The sequence below is a fragment of the Aphis gossypii genome, unplaced genomic scaffold, assembly GCF_020184175.1.
Source record: "Aphis gossypii isolate Hap1 unplaced genomic scaffold, ASM2018417v2 Contig00305, whole genome shotgun sequence".
Lineage (NCBI taxonomy): Eukaryota > Metazoa > Arthropoda > Insecta > Hemiptera > Aphididae > Aphis > Aphis gossypii.
In genome coordinates, this window is record NW_026083061.1 from 37,085 (window position 1) to 54,441 (window position 17,357).

The 17,357-nt window shown below is 31.2% G+C and overlaps 2 protein-coding genes, 2 long non-coding RNA genes and 1 pseudogene across 6 annotated transcripts; 3 read left to right on the forward strand and 2 right to left on the reverse strand.

Annotated features, from left to right (window-relative positions):
- Positions 1-2,262: 2,262 nt before the first annotated feature.
- Positions 2,263-3,910, forward strand: LOC126553694 (uncharacterized). 3 transcript variants are annotated; one of them, XM_050208827.1, is made up of 5 exons: positions 2,271-2,866; positions 2,931-3,035; positions 3,097-3,174; positions 3,232-3,309; positions 3,368-3,888. In XM_050208827.1, exons 2-5 carry the CDS (start codon positions 2,931-2,933, stop codon positions 3,533-3,535), a joined length of 429 nt encoding a protein of 142 aa, XP_050064784.1. In that variant the 5' UTR covers positions 2,271-2,866; the 3' UTR covers positions 3,536-3,888. The 3 variants fall into 3 exon arrangements, with proteins under 3 accessions (XP_050064785.1, XP_050064786.1, XP_050064784.1); XM_050208828.1 differs by lacking the exon at positions 3,232-3,309 and having other exon boundaries at positions 2,263-3,035; positions 3,368-3,910; XM_050208829.1 differs by lacking the exon at positions 3,097-3,174 and having other exon boundaries at positions 2,266-3,035; positions 3,368-3,908.
- Positions 3,911-6,122: 2,212 nt separating this feature from the next.
- Positions 6,123-7,966, forward strand: LOC126553698 (putative nuclease HARBI1; annotated as a pseudogene).
- Positions 7,967-8,298: 332 nt separating this feature from the next.
- On the reverse strand, positions 8,299-8,884 carry LOC126553695 (uncharacterized). The gene is made up of 3 exons (XR_007606571.1): positions 8,786-8,884; positions 8,629-8,715; positions 8,299-8,552 (listed from the first exon to the last, which is right to left on the reverse strand). It is a non-coding gene; the product is annotated as an uncharacterized LOC126553695 (long non-coding RNA).
- Positions 8,885-8,895: 11 nt separating this feature from the next.
- Positions 8,896-9,690, reverse strand: LOC114128639 (uncharacterized; the record flags this gene model as incomplete). Its single annotated transcript, XM_027993201.2, has 3 exons — positions 9,409-9,690; positions 9,095-9,330; positions 8,896-8,983 (listed from the first exon to the last, which is right to left on the reverse strand). Coding segments are annotated over exons 1-3 (465 nt in total), but the record flags the coding sequence as incomplete, so codon positions are not given.
- A 1,696-nt stretch (positions 9,691-11,386) lies between these two features.
- LOC114120166 (uncharacterized) lies at positions 11,387-12,114 on the forward strand. The gene is made up of 3 exons (XR_007606572.1): positions 11,387-11,687; positions 11,767-11,945; positions 12,028-12,114. It is a non-coding gene; the product is annotated as an uncharacterized LOC114120166 (long non-coding RNA).
- Positions 12,115-17,357: the final 5,243 nt, after the last annotated feature.

A 17,357-nucleotide genomic window follows, 5' to 3' on the forward strand; every position in this document is an offset into this window, starting at 1 on the left:
ACTATTTTATACTATTTGAAGTGCGTATATGTTATTATGTATATTGCTGTATTCGTCAGTGAGAAAGTTGTCAACATGGGACTTACCACTTGATAACCCATCGGCTTACGTCATTATCATATATTGCTATAATCATATCATCATCGTGTTCGGACGCCCTGTTGGCAACATCGCCGCTCGTATCAGTTCTATTATCAATACCAGGTGATATCAATATCAATTTATATTATCATTTTGTATTATCATATATATTATTTATTGTATTTACATATTGATCAATCGATCATAATATTATTATTATTATCATTTTTTATACATATTATTTTATTACTTTTATATATTAATTATTTTATTCTGTATTATTATAATATTCTATATAGCTTATATTATTATTATACGTATTTTGAGCAACGCGCAATCATAACAAAATTGTTCTACATATATACATAACTATTATTTCTGGTCACCCTCTCGAGGCTAGGTATGCGAGTCGTAGTAGTTGACTACAATATGTTCGTATGAATAATTACGGCGCATCATTAATTGACATTTATTTTAAGAGTAAAAATAATTCAGAATAACTCATTAACTTGTAGTCATTTTAATCCTCCAAACATGTTAAATTAAATAACTTGGATTCTCGAATTAACTATTTTAATGTGTTATTTCAATATCTTCAAGTAGTCGATATATTATAATTAGATCAAAGCTCTATTGCAGTTAATTTAACCGACAAATGCAGTTAACTTCAATTATAATGCTTGAGAACACAGTATGCAGTTAAAACAATTATCCCATTTATATGTGTGTATCTATCTATTATAAATCTTTTTGTAGACATTTTTTAGTAAATTATAATACTATCAACAACGTCATCAGTGTCACCACCCTTAGGAAAAAATAAAACATTGCAGTTTTCAATAAATAATTGTAAACAAAATCGAAATATGTTACACCGTTCGAATAACGATGAGAGCATCATGCGGTTATCCACTCATCGAGAGTATATACCAAAACCCAACATCTTCAGGTCTCCATATAAAATAAGCTTTAATCAAAATATGCTTCGAATCAAGCAAATCATTACAGCCGTATAACTATAATATCTACAATTCGAAATAATACATTCATATAACATAATTAATTGTCCTTGTCTGGGCAACTATATATTATAGATGTATACATATAATACCTATATCTAGTCTGTTATATATTATCGGTAAATGTAAGTTGCGTCCCAAAAAAAGGTTAGGTAACGTAAGTTGCGGCCCGATATTTCTCAGGTACATATGTAAGTAGCGGCCCGTGTTTCTGTCACTAAATAATAATAAATAAATACTTACAACAATAAATATTTTTAACCATACCAACATTATAACAGTAATGTTGACAGTCCTAAGTCTGATAAAATGGGAAGGAAAATATTAGTTGTAAATTGGTAATATACATTTTAATATTAAAACACCCAGGACAGGCAATTAACATATACCCAAAAAATACCCGGGACGCAATTTACATAAAAAAGGTAAATTGGGACGCAACTTACAGTCACCCATTATAACAGCTATATGTCGAAGGGGCGAAATAACAAAATAATTTAAATAATTTATAAATATAATGAATAATTTTAGACCATTATCCATATTAAATTTTATGTTACAACTTACAGATATAATTATCTAATATTATTGTTTGCATCGGCGATCTTAATGGACGGTTGTCGCCTGACACATAGTCCTTGGGATTAATGTAGGTAGGTCAAATAAAATAAGAACTATAAATTTATAATTAATAATACAGTAGAATATAAATAGCGGTTCTGCTGCCCCCGCGCACCTCCCCCCGCCCTCGTCTCGTCCCTGTCTCGTCCTTCTACTACGTCATGTCTCGTCCTTCCCCCACCCCGCCCACGTATCGTCCTTCTACTACGTCATGTCTCGTCCTTCCCCCCCTACCCCGCCCACGTCTCGTCCTTCCCCCCTCCCACCACCCCGCCCTCGTCTCGTCCTTCTACTACGTCATGTCTCGTCCTTCCCCCCCTACCCCGCCCACGTCTCGTCCTTCTACACCATCATGTCTCGTCCTCCCCCCCACCACCCCGCCCTCGTCTCGTCCTTCTACTACGTCACCGTATGTCTCGTCCTTCTGCCCCGTCGCCGTATGGATCGTCCTCCCCCCACGCACATCTCCACCCTCACCACCACCTGTTGTCATATATATAATTGTACTTAGCATATTATTGTACATGGCATATTATTGTACACAGCATATTATTGTACACTTATATTTATTTTGGAATTTATACATTTTATTGTGTTCACTTAAAATATTTGCAAAAAATATATAATATTCTGGGATAGAATCGAACCGGTATATGTACAAACTTAACCAAACATATTTTACCCGCTTCGACTCTATCCCATTGAGAGATATTAACAAAACTGATATATTTAAAGAAATATAATATGGGTCATATAAAAACTATAGTTGCTCATTTGCAAAGATCTATATAATAACACCACACCTACTAGCGGGTGGCGCCACTAAACATTTTCGAAAATCTGACGCCACTAAACATTTTCGAAAATCAGACGCCACTATACATTTTCGAAAACCAGATACATTTAAAGAAATATAATATGGGTCTCAATGATCATTTTTGAAAACTAATATCAAGATCGCATTTTAAGAAAAAGACGGGTATTTTTCAAAGTAAAAAGGTACACCCCCTATTAGTGGGGTTGTTAGGTACATTTTACGAAAAGCAAACATAGTTTTCGATTATTCAGTCTTATATTTACCGCGTACAAGACAGTACAAGATTTCTTCAGCTAACGAAAAATTCAACAAGTCCAAGCTGTTAAACGTAAGTATTTGGTTTTACAATAATAATTAAAATATTTTATAAGTATACATAATCTAATTCTTAGATGACGAACAACTACAATGAATTCGATATTCAAGAAATAATCAACGAATCGCCGATATTCCCGTCATCAATGATAGAAAGTACGACTATTCCATATAGTCCCATAGTAAGTTATTAATTTTAAAAATTATTTTTTTTTTGAAATTAAATTAATTGTTATTATTTAGACTCCACCGGAAGCTTTTTCCCCTGACATGTTCCCGTCATCAATGATAGAGAGCATAAATGTTCCATATAGTGCAATAGTAAGTTATTAATTTTAAAAATTATTTTTTGAAATTAAATTAATTGTTATTATTTAGACTCCACCGGAAGCTTTTTCCCCTGACATGTTCCCGTCATCAATGATAGAGAGCATAAATGTTCCATATAGTGCAATAGTAAGTTATTAATTTTAAAAATTTTTTTTTTGAAATTAAATTAATTGTTATTATTTAGACTCCACCGGAAGCTTTTTCACCTGACATGTCCCCATCGCCAAGCATGTTACACATGCTTCCGTTGAAGACTCCTCGCGAGTTTCACAATTTGATTATCGGGGTTATTAAACAATGCAGATCAAGTCTTCTTCCTGGGGTGACGATGAGGACGAAAATCACGCGCTGAATATGGCTATGGAGCGGTATGAAAATACCATCACCGCCGCTTCCGACGACGACTGGGGGGGTAACGAAGAAGAAAATGTTAGGTTAAATAACCTTATGGATATTTATGGTATTTAGGAATTGTAATATAAACATTTTTTTCATTTATATAATTGACTTATTATTTTAACTTAGTATTTAAATATTTCAAACATTCTGGTTAAAATAGTATATGAAAACGGTTCTCTACGAATATAAACCTTGCCATTTATTGTTACAATGGGTAATGTATTATGCGATCGCCATATAATGCAGGTGTTTTTAGGTCGTCCCATTAGACGATGGTCATTGTCAAGGACACGCACCCTGTTCGCCACGCCTATTGCGGGTGAGTATGGCCCCACCCTATAACATATTGGCTGAGATAAACAAATAATATTTTAGTAAAAACACGGATTTACCCCCTCCCCCACCAAAAAAAAAAAAAACACTGAGATTTCTAGGCACTTGCTCTGTTGTCCACCATTGCAGGATCATTATGCCACAGTTCTTTGTACGAACACCTCGCCTTTGGTACACTTCTGCTCTTCGTTATTACATTTTATAAGTGTTTTATTTTTTAACGTTATATATTTCATCATGTATAAATGCCAGCAGTGTGCCTCGGTTTTTAAGTTAAAAAAAAGTTTAGATAGACATGAAAAATTACATACTGGTATACTTTACCGATGCACAGTATGTGCAAAAACATTCAAAGACGAATCCAACTTGAGGAGACATTTGAAAAAAGTTCACGGTATTTATACAATTTTTTTTTTTATTTTCTATACTTTCAATATTAATTTATCTGTAATATTTTTCTAAGCTATCCTTCACGCACCCGCTACATTGAGTCCTCAACGAGAGAGTGTTATTAAGTATGCACCTCGTATTAACCGACCTGCTGTTCCAACCGACAGTTCAAACATAATGTCAGATGATGACATTTGTATGGCTGCCATGGCCAACTTTGAACAAGAACAGGAGGATCGAGAATACTGTATTGAAATTGCACCGCAAATTTTTGTTCCTGATATTCAGGCTGGTTGTTCAAACATAATGTCTGATGACGACATTTGTATGGCAGCCATGGAAAATTTTGAAAAAGAAGTGCAGAACGTTAATAAAGGTTAGTGTTATTTATTACGATCGAATTAATTAGATTTTTTTTTTTTTTTAAAAAAAAAGACTGCGATTTTATTTGTCCACCTTGGATTAACAATTTTTTTTTTTAAATTTAAGATTCTTATACTACCGGTGTTAATGGTAAACGCGTTTCCACCGCCAACACCTCATCCGCTGTTAGGTCGAAAAAAAAGCGTATAAATTTTGTACAATCCCCCGGTTTTGTAGAGAGCGATATTTCGACAATAATACAGGGGGCGTATGATAAATTGTTAAGTGAAAACGAAACATACGCAAGTAGAGGGAGCGGGTTTACATTAGAAAGCATAGACGGGTTAATGTTGACTATATATAAATATATGCCGATGGGAGGATCGTCATACATACAGTTGCCTGCGTTTATTGATAGGAAACGGGCCACTATTAACCCTCAAAATTTAGACCAGCAATGTTTCAAGTGGGCGATTCTCGCGAGATATGTAACGGGGCCGGTGGCATGTCGTGTCGGTGACAATTATAGACAACATGAAGGCAAGTATAATTTCGAAGGCATTTCCTTTCCAACGCCTTTATCTGATATAAAAAAATTCGAAAAAAATAATACACGCGTGTCCATAAATGTTTACGGCCTTGAAAAAAAATTTATTCCGACAAAAAAATATCCGACTTACAATGTATACCCAATTCGTGTAGTTGATGAGGAGAAGTCGGACCATTTTGACTTGCTTTTTACAACGAGTGATGACAACTCGCACTACAAGTATATAACTAGTTTGTCGCGACTCGTACGGTCGCAAAAACTAGATATGAACATTCGGTATATTTTTGTAAGCGATGTTTTGTACTTTTGATAATAGACTACTAAAGTTCAAATCTAATGGACGTGAGGCGTTGGAAGAGCACAAATTATTCTGTGGGGTACATAAGCCTATTTTTCCAGAAATGCCAAAAGAGGGGGAATGTACAAATTTTAAAAATGGAAAAATACCGTTAGACAACCATTTGTTATTTACGCTGATTTCGAGGCCTTATTAGTGAAAACGGACGAGGTAAAGGGTGGAAATACAAAAATTATTCAGAAACATGAGGCGATGAGATACGGATTTTTGGTTAAGGCAAGCGATGACGTGCCGACGGAGCTCATCGAAGAATATGAAATACCTACAGTGCCGGTAGGTTATGGGCCTATTCTCAAATCAATCGAAAACGTTTTTCGATCACCGATCAGTCGAAAATAGCATTGGTTTCGATTTTCGCCAAAAAGTGTATTCTCAAAGTGTTTTCGACTGATGATTCGATTTATGCATTCGATGTATAACTTCGACTGTCAAAACCCAGTCGAATCCTAGATTTTCGACTATGTGATTGTTATCATAACATCAAAACAACTATAACTTTTTATACTTACGTCTTTAATTCAACATACAGATAACTAGTTAAGAATGATGGACGATGATTTGGATATGCTAATGCATTTTGGCATTAACAATTTAGAGTTGCAAATAAACCAAAATATTTTTGTGAACAACGAGAGAAGACGCATGGTGCAAGAGGATCCGTTTATTGGTGAGTCATAATTTACACTACAAAACGTATTTAAAATGATGAATACCTAATTAATTTTATAATGTATTGTCAGAATTGTCGGACAGATTATTTATAGGGACCTACCGATTGTCTAAACAATTAACTGAAAACCTTATATGTACATTGACGCCATACATGATCGAACCAAATACTACTGCTGGGCTATCTATTAAAAGAAAGGTTGGTAAAAGTTATGTTTTTGTAATTCATATTTCATTTGTTAGCTTTAACTGCAATTACTATTTTATTCAATAACTTAAAGACCTAAGACATATTATGTACACCTTGTAACTACATAGGTGACTTTGTAATTTACAAGGCAGTTTATTTTATACCAATCGGCCCGTGATACATAATAAGTACTTGCCTACTGTGTAATCGTAAAGTACCACAGTAGGTCAGAGTATGCCCCTGGGTTACCTTAGATACTTGAAATGTACACCAAATGATTATTTTATCATTATATAGGTATTGACTGCACTTAGATTCTTTGCTAGTGGAAGCTACCAACAAGATATTGGAGAACACAGAGGTACTGCTGTTAGCCAACCATCTGTAAGTAGATGCATAGCAGAGATAGCAGTTGCATTAAACAACCCAATGATATTAAACAAATATGTACAATTTCCAACAACAATAGAAGATCTTAATAAAGTTCGACAAGGGTAAAAAACCAAGACAATTTATTTAAAATTTTTAGAATACAATAAAGTAATAGAATTCATAATTAAATATTAAGACTTGAAAGTTTAAATTGTATTTAACAACAATTACAATTACTAAAAAGTATTAATATTTTTTATTGAATAGGTTCTTTGAGAAATATGGTATACCTAGTGTAATTGGTGTGATAGACTGTACTCACATAGCAATAGTACCACCTAATACTGATGACCCATTTTGTCCAGAACATATATATGTAAACAGAAAAGGATATCATAGCATTAATACTCAATTGGTTAGTACATCTTATAATAATTACTGTTGAAAGTTAAAACATTAACTATTAATATTTTCATTTGCATACTTTTTTAATTTTTCTTATGTTGTAAATAAAAATATGCAACATCTAAATGCATTTAAATACTAAAAAATAATAATAATTCTAGATATGTGATTCAGATTTAAAAATTTTAAATGTATGTGCTAAATTTCCTGGCAGTGCACATGATAGTCACATATGGCGATTAAGTCAAGTACAAGGACTTTTAGAACATCTCCATTCAATCGGACATACATCATATTTTTTTATTTTTATAAGGAGATTCAGGGTATGGACTCAGACCATGGATACAGACACCGCTATATAATCCAGAACCAAATACTCCAGCGGAACAGTACAACAAATGGCTATGTAAAACAAGATCTATTATAGAGCGTTGTAATGGAGTACTCAAAATGCGTTTTCGGTACTTATTTTTTTTAAGCAAACTAATCTAAAATAATAAGTGCATAATTAATTAAATTTAATACAGATGCCTACTTAAGCACAGAGTACTTCATTATCATCCTGAAAAAGCTGCAACTATAATCAACGCATGCACAATACTACATAACATTTGTATAGCTAATATTGCCTATTATTAATAATAATGATGAAGTCGAAGCAGAGGATCTAGATGTAATTCCTGATATAGTACCTATAAACGATGGAGGAAATAGAATAAACCCAGAGCTCACTGCAGAAAGAAATTTTCAATAACATATAATCCAATTGTATTTCACATAACAGTCACATTTTATTATGAAAAATGTTGTTATATTCTGAACTAATAAAAACTTTTTTTATACTTGAATTTAAATACACTTTATTTAACACTTGTATTTATAACAGTTATGAACATATAAGATTAATTATTTCATATAATGGTACATAGTATCTAATATATTATATACTTCCTTAGAGGATGATTACTCATAAGAATAACATTGTATGTATTTTAACAAAATTTAAAAATAAAAGTCTTACTCAAATAACATTAACATTAACAAAATAAAATATATAAACATAAACTATTACACTTTTAAGTTCCTTTTAATACTTATGTATTTATCACAGATTATTATTTAACTTTTCATTACATAAAAAAATTAATTAGAAAATATTCATACCTCCTTAAAGGCTACAGCCCTCATTATTTTTAACTTTTTCTTCTTTCACTATTACAATCCTTTCCAAAAGAAGAAGTTTCTGAGCATAATAATCTTTAATGATATCATTTCTAACCTTCGAAAGAGAACTCACATCATTGGACATCTCCATCAATCGTTTAAGAAGATTGTGTTTACTAAAACATTTTTTTTTTTAAACATTTACTTATTTAGAAATTAATTGTAAATTGTTGAATTGGTAATTTAAAATACCTCATTTAATTTGTTGGTGGTTGTGTTTTTTCTGTACTAATTTGATAAGTTTTGTCTATTTCATTCAATGCCAATTTTTCTTTTTGTCTAAAATATTTTTTTATTTTGTTTTAGTACAATAATATTTAAAAAGGAAACTTCAATGTTTATTAATTACTTTTCAATAGTTACATTATTTGTCACTGTCACAGGATAACCATACATATTTGTGGCATTGTCTGCATTATTATTATTAATTAGGTAGATTCTGCTGTTAAATTTGAATTTTGAAAGCAATGAATATTGATCATCATTATTTGGAAATGCTATTGAATCTTCCAAAGTAAAGTCATTGTTAGTTGTGTTTTTTAAAGGCCTACGATAAAAATAATATACAATAAATATAGAACATTTTAATAGCTACAAACATTAAACAAAAATAACCTACATTTGCAAAATTAAATATAAATTGTATAACCAAACTTACTGATCAATGATACTTTTTGAACCAATAACTACACAATTGTAGCCCTCAAAGTTTACTATTGGCTCAGTTATTTGCGATTGTCCAAAAATTGAAACATTACCAATGATACTTGAAATTTTATTATCTAATGGTTCTAAATCAAATAGATCACTTGCTTCTCCTCCACCAGTTTTCATTAGACTTTTCCTTAACTGAACGTTTTTGTTCTTGGTATTGGATTTCATGTCAATCCAACACTGTCATTATTTTGATTAGAGTAAAAAATAGAACAAAATTCAGTATGCAATTAATTCACATTTTTAAATTATGCTTACTTTTCTCCATTTTTCTGCATTTTTATTTGCACCAATTATACTATTAAGTTCCTGAGAAACTTCATTCCATAGAGCATTTGCCTGCTTATGAGTAAAGTTTGGACCAAATTTTCCTTTTTGTAGCTCAGGGTGAGCTACCATAAACTCAACTAGCGCATCTTTTTGTTCTAATGATACAGATTTTCCTTTAGTTTTTTATTTACTTTATCCATAATTCTTTAAAAGTGGTTAGTGGAGAATAGTAAGAACTTACACGATCACTTTGCAAATTTAAATGTTTAACTGTTTATCAAATTAGCATTAGCCCGTTACTTTGCAACACCGTAAGTACTTGTAACTTAAAAAAAATCATAACAAAATATGTCACATAATATCATCCATAAACAACTGTTATCAGCCGAATAAATTATTATCTCATGGAATAATTAGCATTTTAGTGATAACATTACGATAATCGAAAACTCGATCGAAAATCACGTATTCGATATTTAAATATTCGATTAGCTTTTGAGAATAGCATAAATCGAAAAATAACAATCGAATGAATTTTTTCGATCGAAAGTTGACCATTGAATAAATATTTTCGACGATCGTTTTCGATTGATTTGAGAATAGGCCCCCTGAGGCGACGAACAACATGAGGACGTAGCAAAATGTTTTGTTGAGGCTATAGTTGCGGTCAGTTGGAAAATTGAAAAGTTAATGAAAACTAACATTCCTTTGACCATGACCGCAGAGGAAGAAAAAAACACATCAAGAGTGTAATACGTGTAATTTGTGTAAATGTATTTTAGTCAGTGGCGAAAAAGTTAGAGATCATAATCATCTGAACGGCAAATTTAGGCAAACTTTGTGTTCAAAGTGTAACTTAGAGTTACAACAGCCTAAATTTGTACCGGTATTTTTTCATAATCTTTCCAACTATGACTCGCATTTCATAGTCACTGAACTTGGATTTGATACTGAAAACATATCCGTTATTCCGAATAGTGAAGAGAAATTTATATCTTTTACAAAACATATAAGTAGTAAGTTCACTATTCGGTTTATCGATACGTTCAGGTTTATGGCGTCTAGTTTATCGTCTCTGGCTGAAAACTTAATTATACAAAATTTCGAAAACTTCCTTGAGACATCTAAACATTTTGTCCGCGAAGATATGCCTCTTGTTACTCGGAAAGGTGTTTACCCGTACGAGTATACAGATAGTTGGGACAAGTTGGATGAGTCATGTTTACCGGGGGAGGATGATTTTTATAGTACACTAACTGAGTCGGGGATTAATGAGGAAGATTTCAAGCACGCGAAGGCGGTCTGGGACAACTTCAAGTGCAAGACGTTGGGCGAGTACAGCGATTTATATTTAAAAATCCATGTTTTGTTGTGCTGGCCGACGTTTTTGAAAACGTCCGTGACGTTTGCATGCCCGTATAATTTGAACGCAGCCCACTATTACACAGCACCAGGCCTGAGCTTTGACGCGATGTTAAAGTATACAGGTCAAAAATTAGAACTTTTGTCTGATTACGATATGTTGCTGATGTTTGAGAATGGTCAGTACATCAATATTATTTTTGTAAAAATGTTTTTATAATAATTTATATAATTAATTTTTAGGTATTCGTGGTGGTCTGGTACAAGCGAGCATGCGATATGCAAAAGCCATAATTTAAAGTCCCCGAATTATGACGAAACGAAAGAGAAATCTTGGTTGGTGTATCAAGATTGTAAGTATAATTTTATATACATTTTTATACATTTTTTTAACAATTTTTTAAACTTTAATAGGTAACAACTTGTACGGTTATGCAATGTCGGAGTACATGCCGTATGGTAATTTTAACTGGGTTGAGCCAAATTTAGACGGTTTGAGCGATTTAACTCCCAAATCGGCTAGAGGTCGTGTATACGAAGTAGATATATCATACCCGAAACACTTGCACGATAAGCATAATGATCTGCCATTCCTACCACAAGGCTCAAAAGTGCGGAAACTTATGGCGACGTTTGAGCCTAAGGTAAACTATATTGTGCATTATAGGAATCTGCAGCAGGCAATCGATAACGGGTTGATAGTTGAAAAGGTAAATATTTAATTTTACATTATTTTAAAATAAATGTTTTAACTTTTTTTTTTTTTTTATAGGTACATAGAGTCTTGGAGTTTAGCCAGTCGGATTGGCTGGCCAAGTATATTCAGTTAAATACCGATATGAGAAAGAAAGCGAGAAATGATTTTGAAAAAGATTTTTTCAAGCTCATGAATAATGCGATTTTTGGTAACTACTGTTAAACTTTTTAAAACTTTTTAAAACTTTTTTTCAACTTTTTTTTTTTTTTTTAACTTTTTTTTTACAGGGAAAACGATGCAATCTAAACGCAAGGAAATAAAAATGGAGTTGGTATCATGCGAGCGCCGACTCCAAAAACTGATAAATAAAACTACATTTAAACATTGTACAAGATAATATAGCGATACCCTTAGCGCTGTTACTTAGCAAATAAAATAATCAAATTTGATAAACCTATATATATTGGTAAAAATTTACTCTATATTTTTATATTTTATATTTTATATTATACATTGATCAATAAATTTTTATTTTTTATTTTCTATAGGATTCGCGGTATTGGACATTAGCAAAACTTTGATGTATGATTATCATTATAATGTGATGCAGAGGGACTATGGTGAAGACATTACGCTTATGTATACTGACACAGGTAAATGTATATTAAAACTATTCTCTTGTGTATTTATTAATTAATATCATTATTACAGATTCACTAGTGTATCACATTATGACTGATGATTTTTACTCTGACTTGTTGGAAAATCCAAACTTGATGGATAGGTTAGACACGGTAGACTTGCCATCTAACCATCCGTGCTATACAACAGCACGTAAAAAGGTGCCAGGTTTTTTTTCTGACGAGTCAAAGGGTGATATTATATCAGAGTTTTGTGCGTTGAGGGCGAAATCTTATGCCTATAAGATTCACTCATCAAATACGTCCGATACTGCAGGAAGGGAGAGTATTAAAACTAAGGGGGTCCGACGTCATGTGGTTAAGAATCACATGACTTTAGAGGACCACAGAAAATGTCTGTTTGGGGAAGCCGGTGTGAAGGCTTACCAAGAAAATGTGTCTATTAGATCATTTAAGCACAAGCTGTTGACAATCAAAACAAATAAATTGACGTACAACAGTTATGATGATAAGCGGGTTGTGCTAGATGATAAAATAAACACACTAGCTCATGGACTACTACTGTATAGAGTAAGTTATCATAATTATATTTAAAAATAATTTTACTAATTTTACTTATAATTTTATAGAAAAGATGAATCTGAGTATTGGCCTGGACTCGATATGCTGGTGTATTCTGATATCGAGCCATGGACAGATTCAGATAAAGAATTACATAGATTGCTTGTACAATGTTTAATGAAATAGTTATACCCTCTATTTTTGTAAACTGTTTATTTATAAAACCATGTTATTTGTTTGATGTATATGTATATATATATATATATATATATATAATATAATTAATTATGTTAGTATGTTTCGGATAAAATGAATGTAAATATAAAACAATGTTAAAATGTAAATATTATTACATTTGTTTTAAAATTATGTTACAATAATTGTTAAAATATTATGTTAAAAAATTATTTTACAATAATAAATGTTAAAAAATTATGTTACAATAATAAGTGTTAAAATATAATATTTTTATGTTCACTCCTTAGGTTTCTTAATTTCAGCGATATTTTCTGCATAATTTTCTACAAGGTCAGATATTTGAGATTTCATGTAGTCCACATTATCTTCGAGATCAGATACTTTAAATTTTAAATTTTCGGTTAATTGTTCGATATTTGATAATTTTAGTTCAATAATCTTAGTGTTATTTTCAAGTTGACTCATTTTTTGATTTAATTCAAATCTAATTATTTTTATAGAGTCATCGAGTTTAGAAATAGTTTTTTTAGTTTCACCAGCTTGTGAACTACCAAACACATTCATGACTAAAATTATTTTTAAAAAGTATATTATGTAAAAAAATTAATTTTTCTTAATATAATTTTCTTCGATGATTTTCAAACGAGTGTTTAATCTGAAATATATGATCCATGATTCGGTAAAGAATTTTCATCAAATATACCCGTTATGCGTTTTATTTCGGCATTTACACTGTCTATAGAAGAAAGTATAAAAGAAATTGATGTATTTGTTTCTATATAATTATTAAACAGCTCCGACATGCGATTTTCCAGCGATAGCAGATGAGCAATATTAATTTTTATGTTATGAATTTCTTTCTGCTGATTATTTATTCATTTTGTAATGTTTTATTACTTGACTGAATATCTGATATAATTTTTTTAGTTTCACCAGCTTGAGAACCTCCAAACACGTTCATAGCTACAATACGACTGACACTATATTTTAACATCACGTGTATTTATCCAACTATTATGTATTTATGTGTGTTATCAAATCCAAGCCACTTGACAAGCATTTTATTTTGTTTTTTTCGTATAATTTTTTCGATCAGATATTCGTTCGGGTGTTCGGTTTTATGTATTTCCGCCGAGTAAAAACAACCGGCAATCGGTTTACCCGTATAATCTTGTAACTGATAAGTGACAGGTAATGTTTTATTTATTTTAATAATTTCAAATATTTCAGTTGACCAGTTTGGTAAATAACCTTTTGTAAACACACTTTTTGTGTACTGATACGAACGTTATCACTAGAGCTAGGATTTTAATGGCTTAAAAAATACACAAAAATGCACTAAAAAAAAATGCAAAAATGACCTAAAAAGTCTAAAAAATGAACTAAAAAAATTACCAAAAAATGTACTTATAGATGAGCAAAAAAAATTTAATTTTAAATAATATTATTATTAATTATTAATTATTATTTATTCATTTGTTTATTCTTATTTTCATTGTGAGTGTATCCGGTTCCTGGTATATTTATTCTGAAAAATCAATAAAATTATAATTTAAAATCATTTAAAGAAAAATATATCATATTTTTTCACCTGTACACATATTATTGCATTGCACAATTAGATGATTCTTAAGATTTTCAAACAGGAAGCTGCGACGGCGGTCAGATAAAATGTTTTTATATGAAGAAAAACTTCGTTCAACGTCCACAGAAGTAACAGGGGCATATTTGAAATGAACCATATCATTTAAAGTTAAATCTTCCGGTATACCGTCTCTACTTGTAGTATTTTCACCATTCAGAATTGCAGATATATTTTTTAAAACTCTGAACCCATTATTTTTCATTAAAACATTTTTCAGTTTGTTTGATATTGTTTCTCCGATTATATTAGGAGCAAGGGATAATGTAGTCTCAATTTGTTTTATTTTATTAATAGATTCAGATAATAATATTCCAGAAGTCTCCAGCTTTTTTATTTCCAAAGGAATGAAACCAAAATTAGATTTTATATAAATTAGATTAGCCTCTAAACTTGACTTAGACATAACTTCTTTTGCTTCTTTTATAGTAGCCGAATCTTCATGATTTAATTCAAGCAAAACTTTTTTTACATAAGTAAAATTTTCACAGTAGTAATTTACAGCATTAAGCCAGGTTCCCCACCGTGTGATAACGGGTTCAGGTGGCAATGGAATTCCTGGAGCAAGAGTTTTAAAAATTTGTGTACGGTATGGTGATTTTAAAAATATTTTTTTTACGCAACTTATAAGTTTATTGACGTCTTGAAAATTTGATCTTATTTCTTCTGCAACTCTATGAATTGCATGCGCTACGCAGGTTACGTGTACCATTTTTGAATACAAAGTGCAAATGGCTCTTCCTGCTTTCACCATATATGGGGCTGCATCGGATACAAAAATGAGGACATTATCGTGTTTTATTCCTTCAGGCCATAATGTAAACATGGCTTTATCGAACGCTTTTGCAATGGTTGAATGATTTGTTTTTTCCAAAATATCTGAATGCAACAAAAATATTTTTCCTGAATTTTCTGCTTCCAGGGTACCAATAACGATATTTACTACATACCGGCCTTCAATATCTGTCGTTTCATCTACACTAACCCAAATTTTTTTATCGCCTACATAGTGTCTAATATTTTGTATTGTATTTAAATAGCATTTTTCAACATAATTTTTACGTAGTGTAGATTCATCTGGAATTTTAAATTTTATATTTTTTTCTAAAAATTTTCTTAAACTTGTGTTATTTAATTTAGCAAGTGGAATATTAGCTGCTAATAATGCTTCACAAAGCTCTAAATTAAATGACGATTGATCACTATTATTTGTTAAATTAGATAATAGTACTTGATTATTTTGTTTTACTTCATTCAGTTTTCGTTGAATTCCACGAACATGCTTATCTCGACTGATGTGTTGTTGAATAGTAAATTTCTTTTCAGAGGCAACGGCAACATTACAAACTTTACAAAAAAGCACCATACCGTCAGTAGAAAAAATATCGGCACCAAACTCACTCACAAAACCACGTAAATGGCTTCCAACTGTTGACTTAATTTTTGGCATTTTTAAGATTTTTAAAGTTTTAATATTGATTTTTAATATTAGTCGTAATATTATTTGTTCGATATATGTACAGTTAAAAACGGTGTAGAATCACATAGGTACGTGTTGTATTAACTACTAAAGCTTCTATTGTATACCTTTATGGTTTTGGGTTCGTTCGATATTTAATCTTATCGGATAAATCGACAATTAATTATATTACTTTTTCGATTCAGACCCACTTTGCCGAATCCCAATTCACCGACAACTCAGTTTGCCGACCAATAAACCAGTTTTAAAATATTTTTAATATTATTTTATTTATATAGTGAAAATTTTTCCGATTCGCCGATAAGTAACAATAATTTTATCGAAAACCCGTAGGTACTATAGGTAATAATTGAGATTACCTATACGACACATATTAAACAAATTTAAAATAAACAAATATTAGTTTAAATACTCAAAATTAACGTAAAATTTGTAAAAATGACCTTAAAAACGTAATAAAATGCATTTAACACGAAAAATGCAAAAAATGCAAAAAAATGCAAAATAAAAATTACATATTCTAAATCGTTATATCACGAAACAAATTTTGTTTTTGGTTAAAACTATATAGCACTTAAAGAAAAAAAATGCAAAAGTCACCAAAATCCTAGCTCTAGTTATCACCAACTTTGAATTTAATTTTTTCATTATTAATTTCACGTTGTTTTATAGTCACTGACGCAGGATTTAAATCTGCTTGCACTGGTGTCATTCCTATAGTTCTGTGTTTTGAATTATTGTATTCATTAAGCAGTTTTGGTAAAATTGAAATCCATTCATGTGAGCCACGTGCCGTAAACTCTCTAAACATTTTTTCTTTTAGTGTACGATTAAATCGTTCAACAATACATGCTTTCATGATGCTAAATGTAGAATATTTGTGTATGTTATATTTGGCCATCAGATTATCGAAATTAGTGTTGTAAAATTCTTTTCCGTTATCGAGTTGTAAAAGTTTCGGCGCTCTATCTATTAATATTTTAGACATTGCGTTTGTGACTTCTTTCCCAGTTGTCGATTTTAATGCTATAGCCCACGCAAATTTAGTAAAACAATCTATAACGCATAAAATATACTTGTAACCTTTATTTTTCTTTGAATACGGTATCATTTCCACTAAGTCAGCCTGCCATAAATCATTTTTTCCATGTACGTTAACTCTGCGTCTAACGAAATTTTTCCGTGACGGTTTGTGTAGTTCAATAGCGATTTCACGTTTAGACATTAGGTATTCGTTTTATTATCCCAGCTTCATATAATTCTTCAAAAATCGATATTATTTCATTGGAGACACCTGTATTACCAGCAGCTTTCGAAGCTAAAAGTAATCTTAGCCGGTCGACTAACTCATTCGGA

What these genes read in the sequence shown, in the direction of transcription:
- LOC126553694 (XM_050208827.1), top strand. Translation starts at nt 2,931, where the DNA reads ATGACGAACAACTACAATGAATTCGATATTCAAGAAATAATCAACGAA. An exon ending in CTATTCCATATAGTCCCATA is followed by an intron (nt 3,036 to 3,096) that starts GTAAGTTATTAA and finishes GTTATTATTTAG; the next exon opens with ACTCCACCGGAAGCTTTTTC. An exon ending in ATGTTCCATATAGTGCAATA is followed by an intron (nt 3,175 to 3,231) that starts GTAAGTTATTAA and finishes GTTATTATTTAG; the next exon opens with ACTCCACCGGAAGCTTTTTC.